Here is a 24,526-nt window from a genome sequence, read left to right on the forward strand (position 1 = left end):
TCCTTTGTGTGAAAAAGTTACCCCTCAGATTCTCATTAAATCTTTCCCCCTTAACCGTAAACCAATGTCCTCTGGTCCTCAATTCACCTACTCTGGGCAAGAGACTCTGAGCATCTACCCGATCTATTCCTCTCATAATTTTATACACCTCTATATGAGCATCCCTCATCCTCCTGGGCTGCAAGGAATACAGTCCCAGCCTATTCAACCTCTCCCTATAGCTCCCACCCGACATTCTTGGCAACATCCACGTAAATCTTCTCTGTAGAGACGTGAATTGGCCAAGATTGACTGGCAATTAATTCTAAAAGGGTTGACGGTGGATATGCAATGGAAGACATTTAAAGGCTGCATGGATGAACTACAAAAATTGTTCATCCCAGTTTGGCAAAAGAATAAATCAGGGAAGTTAGTACATCCATGGATAACAAGGGAAATCAGGGATAGTATCAAAGCGAAGAATGATGCGTACAAATTAGCCAGAAAAAGCAGCATACCGGAGGACTGGGAGAAATTCAAAGACAAGCAGAGGAGGACAAAGGGCTTAATTAGGAAAGGAAAAATAGATTATGAAAGAAAACTGGCAGGGAACATAAAAACTGACTGCAAAAGTTTTTATAGATATGTGAAAAGAAAGAGATTAGTTAAAACAAATGTAGGTCCCTTGCAGTCAGAAACAGGCGAGTTGATCATGGGGAACAAAGATATGGCGGACCAATTGAATAACTACTTTGGTTCCGTCTTCACTAAGGAAGACATAAATAATTTGCCGGAAATAGCAGGGGACCGCGGGTCAAAGGAGTTGGAGGAATTGAGTGAAATCCAGGTTAGCCGGGAAGTGGTGTTGGGTAAATTGAATGGATTAAAGGCCGATAAATCCCCAGGGCCAGATAGGCTGCATCCCAGAGTACTTAAGGAAGTAGCTCCAGAAATAGTGGATGCATTAGTAATAATCTTTCAAAACTCTTTAGATTCTGGAGTATTTCCTGAAGATTGGCGGGTAGCAAACGTAACCCCACTTTTTAAGAAGGGAGGGAGAGAGAAAATGGGGAACTACAGACCAGTTAGTCTAACATCGGTAGTGGGGAAACTGCTAGAGTCAGTTATTAAAGATGGGATAGCAGCCCATTTGGAAAGTGGTGAAATCATTGGACAAAGTCAGCATGGATTTACGAAAGGTAAATCATGTCTGACGAATCTTATAGAATTTTTCGAGGATGTAACTAGTAGCGTGGATAGGGGAGAACCAGTGGATGTGGTGTATCTGGACTTCCAGAAGGCTTTCGACAAGGTCCCACATAAGAGATTAGTATACAAACTTAAAGCACAAGGCATTGGGGGTTCAGTATTGATGTAGATAGAGAACTGGCTGGCAAACAGGAAGCAAAGAGTAGGAGTAAACGGGTCCTTTTCACAATGGCAGGCAGTGACTAGTGGGGTACCCCAAGGCTCAGTACTGGGACCCCAGCTATTTACAATATATATTAATGATCTGGATGAGGGAATTGAATGCAATATCTCCAAGTTTGCAGATGACACTAAGCTGGGGGGCAGTGTTAGCTGTGAGGAGGATGCTAGAAGACTGCAAGGTGACTTGGATAGGCTGGGTGAGTGGGCAAATGTTTGGCAGATGCAGTATAATGTGGATAAATGTGAGGTTATCCATTTTGGTGGCAAAAACCGGAAAGCAGACTATTATCTAAATGGTGGCCGATTGGGAAAGGGGGAGATGCAGCGAGACCTGGGTGTCATGGTACACCAGTCATTGAAGGTAGGCATGCAGGTGCAGCAGGCAGTAAAGAAAGCGAATGGTATGTTAGCTTTCATTGCAAAAGGATTTGAGTATAGGAGCAGGGAGGTTCTACTGCAGTTGTACAGGGTCTTGGTGAGACACACACCTGGAGTATTGCGTACAGTTTTGGTCTCCAAATCTGAGGAAGGACATTATTACCATAGAGGGAGTGCAGAGATGGTTCACCAGACTGATTCCTGGGATGTCAGGACTGTCTTATGAAGAAAGACTGGATAGACTTGGTTTATACTCTCTAGAATTTAGAAGATTGAGAGGGGATCTTATAGAAACTTACAAAATTCTTAAGGGGTTGGACAGGTTAGATGCAGGAAGATTGTTCCCGATGTTGGGGAAGTCCAGGACAAGGGGTCACAGCTTAAGGATAAGGGGGAAATCCTTTAATACCGAGATGAGAAGAACTTTTTTCACACAGAGTGGTGAATCTCTGGAACTCTCTGCCACAGAGGGTAGTTGAGGCCAGTTCATTGGCTATGTTTAAGAGGGAGTTAGATGTGGCCCTTGTGGCTAAGGGGATCAGGGGGTATGGAGAGAAGGCAGGTACGGGATACTGAGTTGGATGATCAGCCATGATCATATTGAATGGCGGTGCAGGCTCGAAGGGCCGAATGGCCTACTCCTGCACCTAATTTCTATGTTCTATGTTACTATAACATGTGGCCAGAACTGAACACAATATTCTAAATGCCTCACCAATGTCTCACCAACAACTTCTATACTCAATACTCTGACTGATGAAGACCAATGTGCTAAAAGCCTTTTAGACAACCTGATCTACCTGCGAGTCCACCTTCAAGGAACCATGCACCTGCACTCCTGGATCCCTCTGCTCTAAAACACTACTCAGAGCCCTACCATTCACAGTGTAGGGCCTGCTCCTGTTAGACTTCCCAAAATGCAACACCTCACATTTCTCTTCAACTGGAATGAAACTGATGTTTAGTTAGAGTCAGACTATTTCATGATGGTTGTGGTTCCGTGATGGGAGCTCCAATTTACATGGATATGCATGAAATTGGTATTACAGGAATAGTGATGCCATTATAGTGACTGGCATTAAACTGTCATTTACTAGTATCATTGGAAGTGAATCCAATGGTAGCACTTCCGAGGCAGAAAGTTTTTGTATCAAGTTCCTCTCCAGAAACCGAAGCACAGAAATCTGATGGAGTCCTGCACAGTCAGCGTTGCGTTCCTTTAGGTGAGAAGTTGAACTGAGGCTTAGGATGTCACCTGAAGTAAGTGTAATTGACTCGATTTTGAAGGGAATCCTAAACAAGTAACTTGCATTTATCTGCAAGATTAATGGCAGATATTTTGATCTTTATCACAATGCAATTTGTGGGAGTTTCCTGCCCACATTTGACAGATTGCTTTCCTGGTTTAAAACAGTGACTAGTTGTTCAAACAGAAAGGAAACATCTCAATTGGCGCACCATGTCCAATGGGCACCAATTTGCATTTACCCCATCTTCCAGCACTAGGCCCGTAGCATTCAGCGTCAAGGGATTCAAGAGGCCATCCAGACACTTCAATACTGTTAGTGACTCTGCTTCCCTGTTTTCTTAGTCTGTGTATTCAGATTATTGACTATTTTTTGGGTGAGCAAGACCCCCTTCGATTCCCCTTTAAATCTTCCCACTTGCCCTAAATCAATATCCTCTAGGTTTATCTACCTCTGATGTGGGGAAATGTTTCGTGCAGTCTGCCCTGTCTTAAACCTTCGTAATTTTATATGCCGCAATCATGTCCATTATTAATCTTCTCCACTGCAATGACATACTTAAAAGTTATCCTTTAAAAGTTCAAGTTCAAGTGAGTTTATTGTCATGTGTCTCTGATAGGACAATGGAATTCTTGCTTTGCTTCAGCACACAGAACATAGTAGGCATTTACTACAAAACAGATAAGTGTGTCCATATACCATAATATAAATATATACACACATGAATAAATAAACTGATAAAGTGCAAGTAACAGATAATGGGTTATTAATAATCAGAGTTTTGTCCGAACCAGGTTTACTAGCCTGATGGCTGTGAGGAAGTAGGTATTCCTGAACCTGGTTGTTGCAGTCTTCAGGTTCCTGTACCTTCTACCTGAAGGTAGCAGGGAGATGGGTGTGTGGCCAGGATGGTGTGGGTCTTTGATGATACTGCCAGCCTTTCTCAGTTAGCGACTGCGATAAATCCCCTCGATGGAAGGAAGGTCAGAGCCGATGATGGACTTTGCAGTGTTTACTACTTTTTGTAGTCTTTTAGGTGAGAAGTTAGGTGAGGTTAAAGTATATAATTGTGTCTGAAGGGTTGTGGAATTTTTTCAGGAATAGATGAGAAATGCAAATCCTATTTTGTAATCTCTTTCCTCACCGACTCCTTTCTCTGTATTAATTTAATCCTCACTACTGATGAAGACTTTAGTGTTGCTTTTCTCTCCACATATACTACCTGACTCATTGAACATTATCGATGCTTTACTTCACATTTCCAGCATCTGCAGTATGCTGTGCATTCTGGGCAGATCAGCGGGCTCGATGCGTGAACCTAGGGTCCCCTGTTAGGGTATTCCTGCGGTAGTTAAAGTAGAGATGGTGGCATGAGTTTCTGCGAGCTACATTCTGTTGTCACTTTCAGTAGAAGAAATTGAATTGAGCATTGGACAATACTTTTGTCTGATGTATAATGAAGACAAAGTTTTCAATTTTAACCAATGAGAAAATTCCAAAGTGGTCCTTGAAAGCCAATGTCTCATTTGGTTGAAGATATTTAAAAAACTGCAGATGCTGACATTTTGTTTTGAAGATGTAGCGTGGAAACAGGTCCTTCAGCTCCCCGAGTCTGTGCCGACCATGCCCTAGTTCTATGTCCTGGACACAAGGGTCAATTTACAGAATTAACCTACAAATGCACACGTCTTTGGAATGCGTGAGTAAACGGGAGCGTCTGGAGGAAATCCACACGCTCACAGGGAGGGCATGCAAACTCCACACAGACAGCAACTGTAGTCTGGATCGAACCCGGGTCTCTGGCGCTGTGAGGCAGCAGCTGTACTGCCGCACCACTGTGCCACCCTTGTGACATTAGAAACAGAAAATGGTGGAAGAGAAACACGGTTGCCGAAGAATCAGACAAAGGGAATCGGCCTGAAACATTAACTCTGATTCTTTTCCCACAGATACAACTTAATCTGCTGAGTATTTACAGCATTATTGTTCTTATATTTATTATGTCTCCTATAGGTTTCATAATGCTCTGAACTACTGACTAATTCCGTTTATCTGATTGATGAGTTTGTCTCGTCTAATCCTGCTTCGGGAATGGAACACCATGGATCACCTCTTGCACAACTATGGATCGTTTTATTTCTAATTTGTGTTTTGCGCTAATGTTTTGTTTTTATACAGTCTTTTTTCTCTTTTAACTGTCTTGCACAACTGATGTGTAATTTATGTATACTTTATGTTATGTACGTTTGCACAAGTCTATGTACCAGAGGTGCTGCAAGCACGATTTCACTGTGCCTGTATCTCACCCTATATCTTTACGTGCATATGGCAATAAAGTGGACGACGTGATGGTAGTGGGGATAGAGTAAAGCTCAGGTGAACATGCGCTAGGAAACAAATGACCTCATGATTACATCAGAGAAAATTAAGCTTGGTGGAGAAGGATTTTGATCACGAATAGAATAAGTAGTTGCAGTCTTTTTAAAGACATTCTCACAGGTACAGTACATAGATGGGAAAGGTTTAAGGGAATGTGGGCCAAATGCAGACAAATTGAACTGGTTTAGGCGGGCACCACTGTTGCAAGAATATGTTGGGCCAAAGCCATATGACTCTGTGATTCTATGATTTTTATAAATTTGTTCTGCTGATGCAATTAGGGACCGTGTTGACTACGTTTGTATTTGATAAATGGTGAAAGATTTGATAATGACGATATTCAAAGGGACCTGGTGTGCTTGTATTCAAGTAAGTATGCTTCGGTAAACGTGAACCTACTGGAAGCATTAAAGAGGGTAAAAGGTGTATTAACTTTGATTATAAGAGGTTTTAAATATAATAGGTAGGAGTCACATTGCAGTAGTTTGGTGCTCTGCCAAGGCAGCCTCTAGAGCACTGTGTACAAGTCTAGGGCTCCTTAGCTGACAATGGATGCACGTGCATAGTGCGATGAAGTTTCACTAGACTGGTTCCAGTGTTGGCTGGTTCATTGCATAAATTATTGAGCCAACTGAGACTCTTCTCAGGTTTAGAAGAATGAGAGGAGATCTCATTAAAATATATAAAATTCTTACAGGACTTTACAAGCCAAACTCAGTGAAAATTAAGACAAGGAATAGCGATGTTACAATACCTACCTTCAGCGGCGCTGCAGTTCTGCCACTGGCCATGTGCGCGACTTTGACGCCTTTGAGGGGGGGGGGGGGGGGGGGGGGGGGGCGGGATTAAAATCCAAGTTTGTACTGCTTGTCGGAGGCGGATTTCCTCGGGCTGCTAGCTGATGAAGAAAAATCGATCGGACTTCCGTTCCCAGATTAATTAAAAAAAATATTTGCTGGACAATTTAACAATTAGATTAAAATAAAAAGCGTCTTCTAACACCCTCAATGCCTACAACGTGACAGATCGCACGATTGTCTATTTTACATATAATCTTACTTCTTGGGATGGCTTTAATCTAATTTTAAATTGCAAAAATGTTATTTGGGCCCCATACGAACCGGCAGTGTTTTTCACGCCGATATGGGGTTCAAATTTACAGCAAATGCAACGTTCCAATCGATCGCGTTCCAGAATCACCCACTCGCAAGATGATTAAAATGCTCATTTTATTTGGACAATCATGTCATAAGCCGTCTAAATTGTCTATATTTTGTGTTATTCTCTCTCCGTGATCATTATTTTTAAACTAAATATTCACAACAGTTTGAGTCACATGTATTGTGCAAAAACCAATAATTTTGATTATATTTTGAGTGGATGTTTCTGGATTAATTTATGGGAATTAAACATTAAATTCCTTCCATCTGGCATATAAATTCATGACAGTGAGATTAAAAAATCATGTTATATTGTGAATTCTTGTGTGAATGGGATTAGTTTGTTATTTGGATACTTAGGCTATTTAAAAAAAATATCCCTTTCTTAAGAAATGGAATCTACAGGACATTGTTAATGGGAAAGTAGTGGGCAGAAAGGCATGTCATGTGTGGTTTCAAGAGCAAAAACTTGTAGTTTACCATGCCAACATTGAAAAGTTGCGGAAAAACAAGGTGTACAGAGTTGCTTATTGGTTACAATCTGAAGAGTATGATGATGCTACTGATTATGATATGCCAATGTACCAGCTAGCAACTGATCTTCTCCATAAAGACTTGGTCTATTGCTAGAAATTATAATTTATTTACCTATCTGTTACATACCTACAGCATATAATACAATAATATTAAAGTTCTGATCTTGAGAATATCACATTTTTGAATTTTCAAGGCAGTCTGGGTGTTTATTACTATTTCCGTCACAACGGTCAATTTTGTAATTAGCTACAATGCTTTAATTTCAGGTCATTGTTTCAGAAGACTTCAATCCATAATAACTGAACATTTCATTCAGTTCTCTTATTTTTTAAGAAAGTTATGGGCTTTTGATTGTCTTTGATCACAGCTTTTGTGTTATCAATGGAAAAGCAATAGGGAACAAGATGTTACTTTCCGAGTGTGAAAATGGCCATAACTTTTTTTTAATACTGAAGATATGAAAGTGAATTAGGTGTCAAATTAAACTTCTTTTTTTTGCTTTATCTGATGGGATAAATTGCAGTCTTGATTTTTTAAATTTCAAAATTTTGTAACATTGGTACAAGGAACCACAGATGTTCCTTGGGTGGCACGATGGCACAGCGATTGAGTTGTTGTCTAACAATGCCAGAGACCAAGGTTCGATCCTCTCTCTGGGAGCTGCTTGTGTGGAGTTTCCAAGTTCTCTCTGTGACTGCGTGATTTTTCATCGGGTTCTCCGGTTTACTCCCACATTCCGAAGACATGCAGGTTTGTAGGTTAATTGGTTTCTGTGAGAACTGACCCCAGTGTGCAGTATATAACTATTGTTTGGGTGATTGCTATTTAGCAGGGACTAAATGGGTTGAAGGGCCTGTTTCCATGCTGTATCTCTAAACAAAATCTTATTTCATCTGGAGACTAAGGAAATGTCTTCAACGACTCTGACCAATTTCTACAGCTGCACCACTGAAAGTTCTGCCCAAGATTGCAAGAAATTATAGAAAGTCGGGGATGTAGCCCAGTCCATCACATAGACCAGACTCCACACCAATGACTCCATCTACATTTCACACGGCTTCGGTAAACATCCAGAAATCAACTTTTTCAACGTCTCTTCACCTTCTTTACAGCTAGAAGATATAGAAGCTTGAAAGCTCATCACCAGACTCAGGAACAGTTTCTTCCCCTCTGTTATCAAACTTTTGAATGGTTCTTCCATGAGCTAGGGTATGGTTCCAATCTTCCAACCTACCTCATTGCAGACATTGGACTTTTTCCTCTGGAACTGTAAAGCTACAGTTGAAAACTATAACCTGCAGTCTGGTATTTTGCTCTTTGCACTTCCTGTCATACTTGTGTATGGTTTGATTGTATTCACACGCAAACAAAAGCTTTTCAATGTATCTCGGTACACATGACATCAATAAACTGATACAAATTTTCCCTGTTGTGACAGGATCCAAAACATTAACAATTTTTCTTTCCACAGATGTTGCCTGACCTTCTGAATATTTCCGATATTATTTTAGCTATCCAGCATCTGCAATGTTTTTGATTTTTTAAAACCAACAATGCTGTTCCAGAGCTGCTAACAGTAAATGGATTTTATTTATAGCATTGACATTTCCGTTAATTTTCATTTATTTCAACTAAAGTGATGCTTAAAAAAAATGTCAGGAAAGCCTCCATGCATTAACTGAGTAACACACTAATGATGCAGACATTATAGGCCTCTTATTTGAATGCAAGGATGGAGGAGTGACATTGGGAGGGCTGACTGTTTTGTTTTGCTGCAGACACATTGAGGGCTATTTCCTACAGGGAGGAACAGCAGTGCTAGATGTAATAGCTTAGTGGTGTTATTATAGTACATAAGCCTTTGATTAGAACACAATCTGAAGGAGTTCCCAGCTGGATCAAGCTGCCTGGCCTCGCTATGGCACTTGTTACTCGCTGACAGATATAGAAATGAAGTTAAAAAACATTTGGATTTTCGCTCTGTTTTTCTTTATTGAGCTCCGATAGTGAAGTGACTTTTACAACCCTTATTTACTGCTGCTGTGTATTTTATGACTGATGTCCAGAATTCAGCTGTGCCGGATAACAAAGTTGGCACGGTTTGCCTTCAAACCTACTATTGAGCTGTGGAAAGTGGTAGTTGTTTACATCTGCCTGGTTTTGTACAATATTTGGAGGTCAGGACTTTGGAAATTATGCTTACAAAGCTTCTTCGACCCTGGCTGCTTTTCTTTTGCTGGAAGATCTCTTTGCGGAAGCTCGCAACTTTAGGGCCTGGTCAGATATATCCAAGGCTGCACCTAATCTTTTTGTGGTTCTGCTCTTATCGCTGGTGCACCTCAGCGCGATTGGGTACCCAGTCTGTCATCCGAATTTGTCTTTGCTCTGACCCTGTATCTCTCGAGGCAATGAGGGGATACCGCGGTGCATGATGACTGGATGTCATTATTTGTTCTCCGTAAACTATGCCTGCATGATCAGAATGAGAAGCATTTTGTGGTACACAGTTCCATGAACAATACCGTGCTCAGATCCCTGCAGCTGGCTGTCATACATCAGTGCTGGTTCTTGGGCACAATAGTAAATCTTAACTTGGAGTGTTATTTATATAGAAGGCAGGCATTTATAGCATATGAGTAATTCTGATCAGTTATGTTTCGGAGTGTTTGATTTCAATTATAGTTCTTTCATTAAAACAATCTGCACTAGCATAGAATTTCAGTTTGGTCATAAAGGTCAAGATATAGTTAGTCACAAGAATAATGGATACTGTGCAGATATGAAATAGCTTTTTACATGTTAAAAATGCTTTCCTGTTGCTCTTAGTGCTGTTGCCTCACTGCCCACCCAGGTTTGATCCTGACTCTGGGGGATGTCTGTGTGGAGCTTGCATGGTTTTCCTCAGTCAGTTCCAGTTTCCTTCCACATCTCTAAGATGCACTTTAATGAGTATTTCTCCGCTGTATTTACTGAGGGGAAAGACAGGAGGACGGAGGAACTTGGGGCAGTCAATGGAAGTGTCTTGAGAGCAGTCAGTGTTACGGTTGAAGAGGTGCTGAAGGTACTGTCGTGTGTGAAGGCAGACAAAACTCCAGGGCCTGGTCAGATATATCCAAAGACATTGTGGGAAACTAGAGAGGAAATTGCGGGAGCCCTGGTTGAAATTTACGAGTCATCTTTAAATACAGGAGAGGTGCCGGAAGACTGGTGGGTGGCAAATGTCGTGCCTCTATTCAAGAAGGGCTGCAGGGAAAATGCTGGGAACTATTGGCCAGTGAGCTTAACATCTGTAGTTGGAAAGTTACTAGAGGGTCTTCCAGGGCCGGCCTTAGGAGGTGCGGGGCCCAATTGGGAAAAATGTCCGTAGAAATATAAATAAATAATTATAAATGTGTCACGTGAGTAACATGTCGTGAGTAACATGGCAATTTGGGTGAGAGTTCCTTTCACAGCGTGTGGGGAATCTAGTCAGGGGTAAAGTTGCGCGGAGGGAATGAGCGTTGAGAAGGAGAGGGTCGGGTTCTTGCCAGTAACACTCACTCACCTCTGCCAAGGCGCTCCGGGCGCCACCGCATTGTGGCCGGGGAAGGAAGCAGCTCACGTGGCTGCGAGCGCCCGCCATCACCGGCCAGCAGAACCGACTGCCAGCTCGGCGCCTTCTGTCGTCCCGCTCACCGCTGGCAGTGCTCTCCGTCTGAACAGTGAGGGGACCAGCTCGAGCAAAAATCATAGAGCGGAGCGGGTCAGCGGGTGATGGATAACATCACAGTGGGCGGTGGAGCTTACTCCTGTGTCACCGTGAACAAGGGATCAATTGAGGTTACTCGCACTGACATATGGAGTAAGCTCCACCGCCCGCTGTCCTGTTATCCATCGCCAGCTGACCCGCTCTTGAGCTGGATGATCCCTGGCCGACACCCTCCTTCTCAACCCTCCTGCCCTCCCCGCAACTTTACCCGTGGACAGACTACCCGCACGCTGTTGAAGGAACTCCCCCCCCCCCCCCCCCCTCCAGTGGCGCTGTCCTTTTTCAGCCGCTTCCCAGTGAAATGTAATTATGTTTTGAAGAAGTGTTAATGACGCCGCGTGAATTGTATTCAAAGGAACGCAGCGTCATTAATACTTATTCTAAAACAAAATTACACATTTACTGAGGAATGGGGATCCATGCATTGATGACAAATTTTGGATAAAAACTACTTGTTAATTTTATCAAGTGCTACAGTGAAGATAACAAATCGTTTGTGTCTGATAGCAGTACAGCGCTTGTATTCCATGTACAAAACCCTCATGGTGACGTTTTGTCTGAAAAAAAAATCGGCCAGTATGGCGAATGTTTTGAGCCACCAAAAATCTTGAATTTAACAAAGCGAATTTGTACCTTCATATCAGAATACGGAAAAAAAACACAGAGTGCTGGGGAACTCCCTTGGGCAAGGCAGCACCCAATTTAGAAACATATCAATCGGCAGGAGGGCCACGGCCTGGGACTCTTCCTTTCTCCCCCCCCCACAGGATTTGGATTGACAGAATGATGATTAGGGATAGTTAGCATGGTTTTGTACGTGGGCAGTCATGTCTCATAAATCTGATTGAGTTTTTTGAAGACATGACCAAAAGGGTCGATTGGTGCAGAGTTGTAGATGTTGTGTACATGGATTTCAGTAAAGGCATTTGACTAGGTTCCGCATGGTAAGCTGCTCTGGAAGGTTACATCGCATGGGATCGAAGGAGAGAAAGCTGAATGGATAGAAAATTGGCTTTATGGAAGGAAGCAGACGGTGATGGTGGAAGGTCGCTTCTCAGACTGGAGGCCTGTGACTAGTGGTGTGCCTCAGGGTTCATTGAATGGGCCGTTGCTGCAGTCATCAATGATTTGGACTCATGATCAAAGATCTTTAACGCCGCTCCTGATCATTACTCATGATGCCTAGTTTTAAGCTGTCTGTTGTCATTTTGCATCAATCTACATTCCTCATTTTAGTAATTACGTTTTTGAAGAAGTTTTTAATGAGGAGTTCGTGAATTGTTTTCAAAGGAACACAGGGTCATTAATACTTTTCTAAAGGGTCCCTACACATGGTCTGAGGATGCATGCTTTCCATGCATTGATGACAGCTTCGATAACTACTTGTTAACCCGTGCTACAGTCGTTACACATCGTTTGTGTCTGATAGCCGTACAGCGCTTGTATTCCATGTACAAAACCATGTACGTTTTGTAAAAAAATCCGTATGGCGAATGTTTTAAAAAAAATCTTTATTTAACAAAGCGAATTTGTATTTCCATATGAAATACGGAAAATTAACGCGGGGCCTCCCTTGGGCGCGGGGCCCAATTCGGAGAAAAATCGGTTCAATCGCCGAGGGCTGCCCTTGGGGGCTTGGAGGTATAGTTTGCACAGGATTTGGATTGACAACTGGATTAGGGATAGTTGCGGAGATTTTGTACGTGGCAGTCAGCGTCTCGGGCGGCTGCATTGAGTTTTTGAAGACATGAGCAAAGGGTCGATTCCTGATGAGTTGTAGATGTTGTGCTACATTCAGGCGGCCCAGTTGGCTCCGGAACCACGGTCTCGCAGTAAGCTGCTCTGGAAGGTTACATCGCATGGGATCGAAGGAGAGATAGCTGAATAGATAGAAAATTGGCTTTATGGAAGGAAGCAGAGGGTGATGGTGGAAGGTCGCTTCTCAGACTGGAGGCCTGTGACTAGTGGCGTGCCTCAGGGTTCAGTGCTGGAGCCGTTACTGTTTGTCATCAATGATTTGGATGAGAACATACATGGCAAGATTAGCAAGTTTGCTGATGATACAATAGTGGGTGGTTTTGCAGATAGTGAAGATGGTTGTGAAAAATTGCAGCAGGATCTGGATCGATTGGCCAGGTGGGCTGAGGGATGGTTGATGGAATTTAATACAGAAAAATGTGAAGTGTGGCATTTTGGGAAGTCTAACTTGGGCAGGACCGACACAGTGAATGATCGGGCTCTGGGGAGTGTTGTAGAGCAGAGGGATCTAGGAGTGCAGGTGCATGGTTCCTTGAAGGTCGAGTCACAGGTAGATAAGGTAGTCAAAAAGGCTTTTGATACATTGGCCCTCAGTCAGAGTATTGAATATGGAAGCTGGGAGGTCATGTTGCAGTTGTATTAGAAGTTGATGAGACTGCAATTAGTGTATTGCGTTCAATTCTGGCAAATGTTGTCAAGCTGGAAAGAGTACAAAGACGATTTACGAGGATGTTGCCAGGACTAGAGGGTTCTGAGCTATAGGGACAGGTTGAGTAGGCTGACACTCTATTCCCTTGGAGTGCAGGAGGATGAGGGATGATCTTATAGAGGTGAAGGGGAAAATATTTAATAGGAACCTGAGGGGTAACCTTTTCACACAAAGGGTAGTAGGTGCATGGAACAAGCTGCCAGAGGAGGTCATTGAGGGTGGGGCTATTCCAATGTTTAAGAAACAGTCAGACAGGTACATGGATTACCTTGAAGGTTGCAGAGGAGCAGCAGCCAGACCAGCGAGGGAGTGGATTGGCTGAGACATCCTAATTAGTTGAGTGGACAGTTGTCTTGATTAGATAAGATTAAGTGCAGGTGTAGCGGAACGGCCGTGTTGAGGCAAAGTGCCTTGGAGAGGTAAAGTGTAAAGGACCTGTCTCATGAGCATGCGACTACAGGCGGCAAGCGCGACCTAACATGGTCGCTTGAGCCGTACGGCCTCGTGGGGCCGGTCCCACTTCAATCGCTGGAGCCGTATGGAGTTGTGTGGAGCTGGTCCCGACATCGCGCGGGGCTCCGAAAAACTGACTGTGCTAAAAATTCCGCGCGGCAACGGCCTGTGGGCCCGCAGCCGCCTCGACGCCGTACACAGCGTCTTGACGCCGTATGTCACGCGTGAACTTCCTGCGGACTTCGCTCGAACTTCATGTCACTCACTCGACCTCCGCGCGGCACCCGCTTCCGGTTTGGTCACGCTCGCCGCATGCAGGCGCATGCTGGTGGGACCAGCCCTGTACGGGGATCACTCGACCTCGCACGGCCCCCACTTCCGGTTTGTTCGCACTTGCCGCATGCAGATTGCATGCTCATGGGACAGGCCCTTTAGTCTTTGGCTCAAGAGTCTTTGGCGAGGAGGCTGAAGCAAGGTGGCTACATTTAGGTGTGTTTTACATTTAATTAAAATATTTAAACTTATTGACTTGATGGCAGGAATATTAATCAGTGCGTTTGCTGCAGGATGCAGGAAGCCAGGGGCACTGCTGGTGTCACTGACCACTAAACCTGTGGGAACTGTGTCCAGATGCAGCTCCTCGAGTTAGAGAACTGGAGCAGAGCTGGATGACCAGTGGTCCATCTGGGAAGACAAAAGCTTCCTGGTTAGGACCTACAGTCTGGTCAACACTCCAAGAGTACAAGAGGTGCGACGGTTAGAGACAGAAAGGAAGGGGATGAAACTAGTGCAGGAGACCTCGGTGGAAGAGCCTCTTGAAAACAGGTACGTCCTCTTGGGAGCTGTCAGGGCAGACGATGCTTCCTGTCAGAGCGGCAGACAGGTCTGTGACTCGAATCCTGGCACTGAGGCTCGACCGGCGAGACCAGCGTCAGGCAGAGTAATAGTGGTGGGTGACTCCATTATCAGAGGAGCCGTCAGGAGATTCTGTGGCGACAGGCAAGACCCGAGGATGGTGTGTTGCCTCCCTGGTGCCAGGGTCCAAGATGTCTCAGACCGACTTAAGAACATCCTCGAGAGGGAAGGTGAACAGCTGGAAGTAGTTGTGCATGTAGGCACAAATGATGTGGGTAAGACGAGGAAGGAGGTTCTACAACATGAGTATAGAGAACTAGGTAGGTGGCTGAAAGGCAGGACTTCTAGGGTGGTTATCTCGGGGTTGCTTCCAGTACCTCATGCTAGTGAGAGTGGGAACAGGGAGATAGGGGATCTGAATGTGTGGCTGAGGAGTTGGTGTAGGAGGCAGGGCTTTAGATTTCTAGATCTCAGAGTACTTAAGGCAGTAGCCCCAGAAATAGTGGATGCATTAATGATAGTTTTTCAAAACTCTTTAGATTCTGGAGTAGTTCCTGAGGATTGGAGGATAGCTAATGTAACCCCACTTTTTAAAAAGGGACTGAGAGAGAAAACGGGGAATTACAGACCAGTTAGTCTAACGTCGGTAGTGGGGAAACTGCTAGAATCAGTTATTAAAGATGGGATAGCAGCACATTTGAAAAGTGGTGAAATCATTGGACAAGGTCAGCATGGATTTATGAAAGGTAAATCATGTCTGACGAATCTTATAGAATTTTTCGAGGATGTAACTAGTAGAGTAGATAAGGGAGAACCAGTGGATGTGTTATATCTGGACTTTCAGAAGGCTTTCGACAAGGTCCCACATAAGAGATTAGTATACAAACTTAAAGCACACGGTATTGGGGGTTCAGTATTGATGTGGATAGAGAACTGGCTGGCAGGCAGGAAGCAACGAGTCGGAGTAAACGGGACCTTGTCACAATGGCAGGCAGTGACTAGTGGGGTACCGCAAGGCTCAGTGCTGGGTCCCCAGCTATTTACAATATATATTAATGATTTGGACAAGGGAATTGAAGGCAACATCTCCAAGTTTGCAGATGACACAAAGCTGGGGGGCAGTGTTAGCTGTGAGGAGGATGCTAGGAGGCTGCAAGGTGACTTGGATAGGCTGGGTGAGTGGGCAAATGCATGGTAGATGCAGTATAATGTGGATAAATGTGAGGTTATCCACTTTGGTGGCAAAAACAGCAAAGTAGACTATTATCTGAATGGTGGCCGATTAGGAAAAGGGGAGATGCAACGAGACCATGGTACACCAGTCATTAAAAGTAGGCATGTAGGTGCAGCAGGCAGTGAAGAAAGCGAATGGTATGTTAGCATTCATAGCAAAAGGATTTGAGTATAGGAGCTGGGAGGTCCTACTGCAGTTGTACAGGGTCTTGGTGAGATGACACCTGGAGTATTGCGTACAGTTTTGGTCTCCTAATCTGAGGAAAGATTCTTGCCATAGAGGGAGTACAGAGAAGGTTCACCAGACTGATTCCTTGGATGTCAGGACTTTCATATGAAGAAATACTGGATAGACTCGGTTTGTACTCGCTAGAATTTAGAAGATTGAGGGGGGATCTTATAGAAACTTACAAAATTCTTAAGGGGTTGGACAGGCTGGATGCAGGAAGATTGTTCCCGATGTTGGGGAAGGCCAGAACAACGGGTCACAGTTTAAGGATAAGGGGGAAATCTTTTGAGGACCGAGATGAGAAAAAACATTTTTCACACAAAGAGTGGTGAATCTCTGGAATTCTGTGCCACAGAAAGTAGTTGATGCCAGTTCATTGGCTATATTTAAGAGGGAGTTAGATGTGGCCCTTATGGCTAAAGGGATCAGGGGGTATGGAGAGAAGGCAGGTTCAGTATACTGAGGATGATTCAGATTCAGATTCAGATTCAATTTTAATTGTCATTGTCAGTGTACAGTACAGAGACAACGAAATGCATTTAGCATCTCCCTGGAAGAGCGACATAGCACATGATTTGAATAAATAATAATAAGTGTCCGGGGAGGGGTGGTGATTGGCAGTCACCGAGGTACTTTGTTGAGTAGAGTGACAGTCGCCGGGAAGAAGCTGTTCCTCGACCTGCTGTTCCTCGATCAGCCATGATCATGTTGAATGGCGGTGCAGGCTCAAAGGGCCGAATGGCCTACTCCTGCACCTATTTTGTATGTCTATGTTTCTATCACTAGGATCTCTTCTGGGGCAGGGATGACCTGTACAAAAAAGTAAGGTTGCACCTTAATTCGAGGGGGACCGACATTCTGGCAGGCAGGGTTGCTAGTGCGGGTGGGGTTAAACTAAATAGTGGGGGATGGAGTCAACAACATGGAAATTACAAGGAAAGAGAGTGCAGGAAAGGCCACTTTTTAAAACTAACAGGGCAGGGGGATGGGAAACAATGCAAGGAGACAGAGGGACATAAAAGGAGGACAGAAGCAAAAGGTGAAAGGGAGTTAAGAAAACAAACCTGAAAGCTTTGTGCCTAAATGCGAGGAGCATTCGTAATAAGGTGGATGAATTCAATGTGCAGTTAGTAGTTAAGGAATATGATATAGTTGGAATTACGGAGACGTGGGCTAAATTTGATATTTAGGAAGGATAGATTAAGGAAGAAGAGGTGGGGTGACATTGCTGGTCAAAGAGAAGATTAATGCAATAGCAAGGAGAGACATTAGCTTGGATGCTGTAGAATCGGTATGGTTGGAGTCACACACAGGCCACTAAACAGCAGTAGGGAGGTTGTGGTTAGCATCAAGCAGGAAATTAGGGATGCGTGTAGCAAAGGTACAGTAGGTATCATGGGTGACTTTAATCTAATGTAGATTGGGCCAACCAAATTGGTAGCAGTGCTGAGGAGGAGGATTTCCTGGAATGTATACAGGATGGTTTTTTAAACCAATATGTAGAAAAAACGATTAGAGGATAGGCTATCCTAGACTGGGTAGACATTGTGTAATGAGAAAGGATTAGTTAGCGATCTTGTTGTGCAAAGCTCCTTGGGCAACAGTGACCATAATATGGTGGAATTCTGCATTAGGATGGAAAGTAACACGGTTAATTCAGAGACTATGGTCCTGAAATTAAAGAAAGGAGACTTGGAAGGTATGAGACGGGAATTGGCTAGGATAGACGGGCAAATTATACTTAAAGGGTTGACGGTGGAGATGCAATGGCAAGGGTTTAAAGACCGCATGGATGAACTCCAAAAATTGTTCATCATTGCCTGACGAAAAAATTAAACGGGTCAGACGGCTCAACCGCGGCTAACGAGGGAAATCAAGGATATACAATATTATTAACGATTTAGACGAGGGAATTAAATGTGACATCTCCAAATTTGCGGATGACACAAAGCTGGGTGGCAGTGTGAGTTGGGATGAGGATGCTCTGAGGCTGCAGGCTGACTTGGATAGGTTGGGTGAGTGGGTAGATGAATGGCAGATGCAGTATAATGTGGATAAATGTGAGGTTATCCACTTTGATAGCAAAAACAGGAAGGCAGATTATTGTCAGAATGGTGGACACAAATGCTGGAGTAACTCAGCGGGACAGGCAGCATCTCTGCAGAGAAGAAATGGGCGATGTTTCGGGTGGAGACCTTTCTTCAGACTGATGTCAGGAGTGGGTGGGACAGAGACAGAATGTAATTGGAGACAGTAAGACGGGTGGGAGAACTGGGAAGGGGGAGTGGATGGAGAGAGAGGGAAAGGAAGGGCTATTTTAAGTTAGAGAAGTCAATGTTCATAGCGCTGGGGTGTGAGCTACCCAAGCAAAATATGAGGTGCTGTTCCTCCAATTTGCACTGGATCTCACTCTGACAATGGAGGAGGCCCAGGACAGAAAGGTCAGATTGGAAATAGGAAGGGGAGTTGATATGCTGAGTAACCGGGAGATCACATAGGTTAAGGCGGACTGAGTGGAGATATTCAGCGATACTATCGCCGAGCCTGGGCTTGGCCTCAAATGGTGTCAGATTAGGAAAAGGGGAGGTACATCGAGACCTGGATGTGCTTGTACATCAGTCACTGAAGGTTAGCATGTAGGTACAGCTGGTAGTGAAGAAATCTAATGGCATGTTGGCCTTCATTGTGAGAGGATTTGAGTTTAGTAGCAAGGAGGTCCGCCCTACTGTAGTTGTACAGGGCCCTGGTGAGACCGCACCTGGAGTATTTTGTGTAATTTTGGTCTCCTAATTTGAGGAAGGACATTATTGCTATTCAGGGAGTGCAACGTAGGTTAACCAGGTTAATTCCCGGGATGGTGGGAATGATATATGATGAAAGAATGGTACGACTGTGCTTATATTCACTGGAATTCAGAAGGATGTGAGGGGATCTTATAGAAGCATATAAAATTCTTAAAGGATTGGACAGGCTAGATGCAAGAAAAATGTTCCCAATGTTGGGGGCGTCCAGAACCAGGGGTCACAGTTTAAGAATAAGGGGTCGGCCATTTAGGACTGAGATGAGGAAAAATTTCCTCACCCAGAGAGTTGTGAATCTTTGGAATTATCTGCCAGAAGGCAATGGAGGCCAATTCACTGGATGTCTTCAAGAGAGAGTTGGATTTACCTCTAAGGAATTGAGGCATATGGGGAAAAAAGCAGGAAGAAGGTACAGATTTTAGATGATCAGCGATGATCATATTGAATGGTGGTGCTGGCTCAAAGGGCCGAATGGCCTACTTTGTATTTTTGTATGTTTCTATTGATAGGATTGGTTTGGAGGGATATGGACCAAACATAGGCAGGGGGGACTAGTGTAACTCGGACATGTTGGCCAGTGTGGGCAAGTTGGACCGCAGGGCCTGTTTCCACACTGTATCCTCTATGACTCTATGTACTGGGAGGTTAATTGACCACCATAATTACCGCTTATGTAGATCAATGACAAACCTAATAAAGGGGTTGACGGGCCTATGTGAGAGGGATCAGGTTTGAGAGGTATCGGGTAATGAAGAAAAGGGAATGGGATGAATGGGATTGTTCCTTGAGGAACACATGGACTCAACTGGTCAAATGATCTCCTTATAAATGTAAGATTAGAAATCCTTTTGGATTACTAAACTACTTAGTGCTGCATAATAATCACTTGCAACATCCTGGTCTCCAGTTATTATTTTCAGAAGCCACTCACACTTTGATGAGGTTTTTGGGCTCGAGATCTAAGGATTGATTGTGGTTATGAGATTAATAAAGGGATAATTTCCCTTTGAATACACAGTATGCAGCTGAAAGGATGAACCGTTGAAGTATCCAGGAGTCGGAGGAAATAATTATTTGTGAAAGAAAGTGTCAAGAGAAGTAATACTGAATGATTGTAACTCTAGTCGAGACAGATCCAACACGAGTTTGGGCACAGATGGTGTTTTTTTTCAGGATATATCGAGTGTTTATGGATCCATCTTAAAATCAGTGATGTTAGATAAATGTTAAAAATGTACAGAAGTATACTAAACCTTTGTACCCCTCCCCTTCATTTTAAGGCTGTTACTTGAAGTTTAAGTTATGATCTGATTTCAAAGATTGTCTTTTCCGACCTTTCCATTTTTGATAAGTGGGGCAGTGAACGAGTGAGAATCCTTAAGTACAGAATCTAAACTTACAAGGTAGCGGAGCTGACATGCTGTACTGATATCAGCTTTAGAATTAACATTTTGGTTCATGTGCTTCTAATAATCAGTGACCCTTCCTTGGTGTGCTTTCCACAGGAAATGAATACTGCAGAAATTACTTTGACCTACAGATGTATGAAGGAATAGACCCAAGGCAGTATGGGATAGAGGTCAGCGCAGAAGATGAGTGTGAATTAAGTATGTAATTTCTTGTCATTATATTCTCTTCAAATCACTTTAATGAGGTGGGAATGACCATTTTTAGTCTAGCCTACTTTTACGGTTTTGAACTATAATTTGTTTTCTTACTAAAAGCAAAATTAAATGGTGTTAGTACCAAGAGTGCACTTCCAAAATGTTACTTTGGATATGTGAGATATTGGAAGATATCTGTGATTGGTAGTAACCTGACATTAATATGTTTGATCAAACTTTCGTGTTAGTTCCATTTCATATTTTAAATTAAAATTATGTCTTCACTGTCCATTTTCTTGAAGCTCATTTGATAAATTTTAGCAAACCATAGTATTAAAAATGAATTGGCTCTCATTTAAATTCTTGTATCAATTATCTTAACATATCATTTCATTCCTCTGGTTCGGAGCAAAATCTGTAAATTGTCTGAGAAATTTATGAGCATTAAGTACATTTTGACTAATTTATAGGATCTAATTGGATGATTTATTTTACAGTACGTCAAACAAAAAGGTCTGATGTGTCCTTTAATGGAACTAATATTTCTGCTTCTGAATAATACGAATTACACCGAGAGGTGCTTGGCAGGTTGCATGTAGAGATGATGGTCCCCGTGGTCTGATTGTCTGGAACTAGAACCAGTCCAGCAGCATCTATGGGAAGAGAAACCAGTCAACATCTTGGGTCAGAGACCCTGAGAAATTTGAAATGTCAAGTTGAGCTTATGGTCATGTTGGTAACTCGCTTGGTAATCTGATCATTAAAATTGTTGATATTGGGTCCCCGTAGCAGTTTATTCATTATTATGGATCTGGGTGTCAGTGGAAAAGCCAGCATTTAATGCCATCCCTAATTGCCCCTTGATGAAGGTGGCTTGCAAAGTCACCTAGGAGACAATCACATGAGGTAGATCTGGAGTCTCGACCCGGTATGTATGATGATGACATTCCTTCCCTGAAGAGCATTTGTTAACCAGGTGGGTTTTCACAACAAAAACCCAGTACACATAGTCATTATTACTAAGAGTAGTCATCTCAAATTATGAATCCACAACTATTAAGCTGGGATCAAATTCAGCATAGTTAGTTCAGATCTTTAGATTGTTAGTCTAATAATTTTACCTCTGCACTACGCCATAGCTTTGCATTGGCAACTAACATTAAGTAAGTTTGCACATGCTTGTTTGACAATGCCTGTACAGTGTTTTGAGACTTGGTGAAGTTTCAGTGGCTGAAAGTTAGCAGTTCTGCCAGTTCCACTAAGAAGAGCAGCAGAGCTACACCTGGTCCAGCTAATAGCAGGTAATTGACATAATTTGCTCCAAGGAATACTTCTGTTGGGCAAAACATCCAACTCGGGTTGTGACACTGGGAAATGTATAACATCTTTCAATTTAGTGTCCACTGTACATTAAAGCCTGACTATTTCTAGATGCAAAGAAAAGATTCTTAACGTGAAGAGAATGAAATTTGTTTTTTTCTCATGATAAAGTTATAACGGACCGTAGGGGGTGGGTTGGAATACTGTCTGTGACTGCTGATTGTCTGCTACAACTAACTGATTATCATTGTCTGTAGTTGAAACAAAGAATTGTAGATTCTGGTTAATGCACAAAAGGACACAAATTGCTGGAGTAACTCAGCAGGTCAGGCAGCATCTCGGGAGAATATGCATGGGTGACATTTCGGGAAGGGAGCTTTCTTCAAACCGATTCAGTCCGCTGAGTTACTCCAGCACCGTGTCGTTCTACCTTAAAACTAGGCACCAATGCTGCCCTTCACCAGATGCCGCACAGTCCGGTTGACGAGGCTATTTTTATGGCTGGTGTTGTAGCCCCTGCATTCAGGCCGCGGCAAGTGACAGGATGCATTCAGTCACTGTGGGGCTCCCTCCCCTCTCACGAGCTCTCATCGCTTCCTTCTGTTGGCAGTTGCCCCTCCACTGTTGCCTTCTCTCCCCCCGGAATCGCTGACATCTTCCAAGGTGGAGGTTTACTGCGGTGTGGGCAGCCGAGGCTGTAAGTGGCCAGAGAGGCAATGTGAGCCGAGGTCCATCCGCTAAAGCCAGAATCTGTTAAAAAGAGGGTTTACTGTATGTCATGCAGTAATGCCTGCCTTGAATCCCACCCATGAAATGTGTTATGTCTTCACAGGAGCAGAGTTTGCTGAACAAACATAACTGTATTTCCTTTTCTGCACACATATCATCGGCTTTAATTTTATGCATTGGGTTTAATTTTTTTTAACACCTGATGGAATTGTTTTGTACATTGATGCCCAGTGTCAGAATCAGGTTTGCTATAACATGAACAAGGAGTAGAATATGTACCCTTCTCCAAAATTTATTTTTAAAATGTATTCTATAAATCCTGAACTGTGCTTTATGTACACCCAATTCCAATGCAGCCATGGAGGGAAAAGGATAGTGTACAAACCTGACTTTTCACACAGCTGAGTTTCTTGACATTTAATGTGCAAGCAGTCCTCCTTTATTGATTGAAAAGATATCCCAATACTTCAAGACATAATGTTTAATATTATTATATATAAGATATCTTTGGATGTACAGGTGCACAACCTTTTATCCGAAGATCCAAATAACGAAAACCTCCGAATAGCGACATTGTTTCAGTCCTTGAAAAAAGGTCCTTGAAAACGTTCACGGACCTCCGGTCGGTCCTCGAAGAAAGGGGAACTAAATCCCCATTCATAAAAGAGAAGGTGAGGGTCTATTGCGCGGGAGGGTTAATAATTGACAATATGCTGCTGTCTGCCCTCTGAGTTAAAACGTTCCCACGGTAGACTCACGATACACAGTGTATCGTGAGTCTTGCGTGGGAACGTTTTAACTCAGCGGGCAGGGAGCAGCAGATTGTCGCTCCCTTCAGTTTCACCCCACCTACACCCCTCTGCTTCCTGGCCATGTGTGTGACCCCTTCCCTCCCCTCTCCAGCTCCCCGCCCATTGCACCGGCGTGGGGGCTTTGCACTGTCTTCACGTCGGCAATGCCAGTCACCGGAGACGTCAGGACCAACGGGACACCGACCCCCAGGCCCACTGCAAGCACGGAGATCCCAGAGACCCACAGCCAGCAGCAGCCCAGCCCCGCTCCAACTCCAGAGGAAAACTGCAAACTAGCGGGAGACATCGGGACCACCAGGAGCCGCTCCCCGATGGGCCGCTACGGCGACAAGTGGCAGTTCGCCCACAGCCCGAGCTGTGCCCCCTCATCGGGACACCGACCCCCAGGCCCACTGCAAGCACGGAGATCCCAGATCAGCAACTCCAGTCCAGCCCCGCTCCAACTCCAGAGGGGCAGCTGCTGCTGGTGCGCAAGGTGCGTCTTGTTCTCGGGCTGTGGGCGAACTGCCACTTGTCGCCATAGCGGCCCATCGGGGAGCGGATTCCTCTGGAGTTGGAGGGGGAGGGGGGTATTGTGCTGTTTGATCGCCCCCTACTATCCCAGGGACAGGGAGACAGGACATTCACCGAGGGCGGCCCGCAGAGGTGACAGCGGAACCTCCGGTCGGTCCTCGACGAAAGGGGAACTAAATCCCCATTCATAAAAGAGGTGAGGGTACATTGCGTGGGAGAGTAGGAATCCCAAGACAAAGTTGAGTGAGCGTTCCACCGAGGGTGGCCCGCAGAGGTGACAGCGGAACCTCGGGTCGGTCCTGGAAGAAAAGGGAACTAAATCATATCGCCTACCTGGAAGAAACCAGACATTTTTCCCAGGATGTCGTCTGCACACCAAAGCTCACGTTTGGCGCCTCTGCTGCACACGGATATAAGAGTGTGAAAATGTCGCCTTAGGGCATGTAGCCCCGCTAGGGTGACATGAGTGCGGGAGGTGATTCAATGCTGCGGTCACATTTACAAATTCAGGAATTCATTCAACACACTGCATTTCATACAGACATTTATTCTGCAAGAAAAAAACGACACTGAAGACTCAAATACGCGACCGAGGAACTTCCGGGATAAAGGCGCAAACTCGCGACCTTGCGGATATGAGCCGGGCACTCT

At 44.0% G+C, this 24,526-nt stretch overlaps 1 protein-coding gene across 10 annotated transcripts in view; it reads left to right on the forward strand.

The window, feature by feature from the left end:
- ofcc1 (orofacial cleft 1 candidate 1) overlaps window positions 1-24,526 on the forward strand; it is a 342,172-nt gene that overhangs the window by 39,627 nt on the left and 278,019 nt on the right. For 9 of the 10 annotated variants that reach the window (XM_055634782.1, XM_055634781.1, XM_055634785.1 and 6 more), the window contains one exon: window positions 20,403-20,504. The exons of the other annotated variant lie outside the window; for it this stretch is intronic. In XM_055634782.1, the coding sequence (XP_055490757.1) occupies window positions 20,403-20,504 (102 nt within the window). The remainder of the gene's footprint in view (window positions 1-20,402; window positions 20,505-24,526) is intronic. 10 annotated transcript variants of the gene reach the window in all.

The sequence above is a fragment of the Leucoraja erinacea genome, chromosome 4 (genome assembly GCF_028641065.1).
Source record: "Leucoraja erinacea ecotype New England chromosome 4, Leri_hhj_1, whole genome shotgun sequence".
NCBI lineage: Eukaryota > Metazoa > Chordata > Chondrichthyes > Rajiformes > Rajidae > Leucoraja > Leucoraja erinaceus.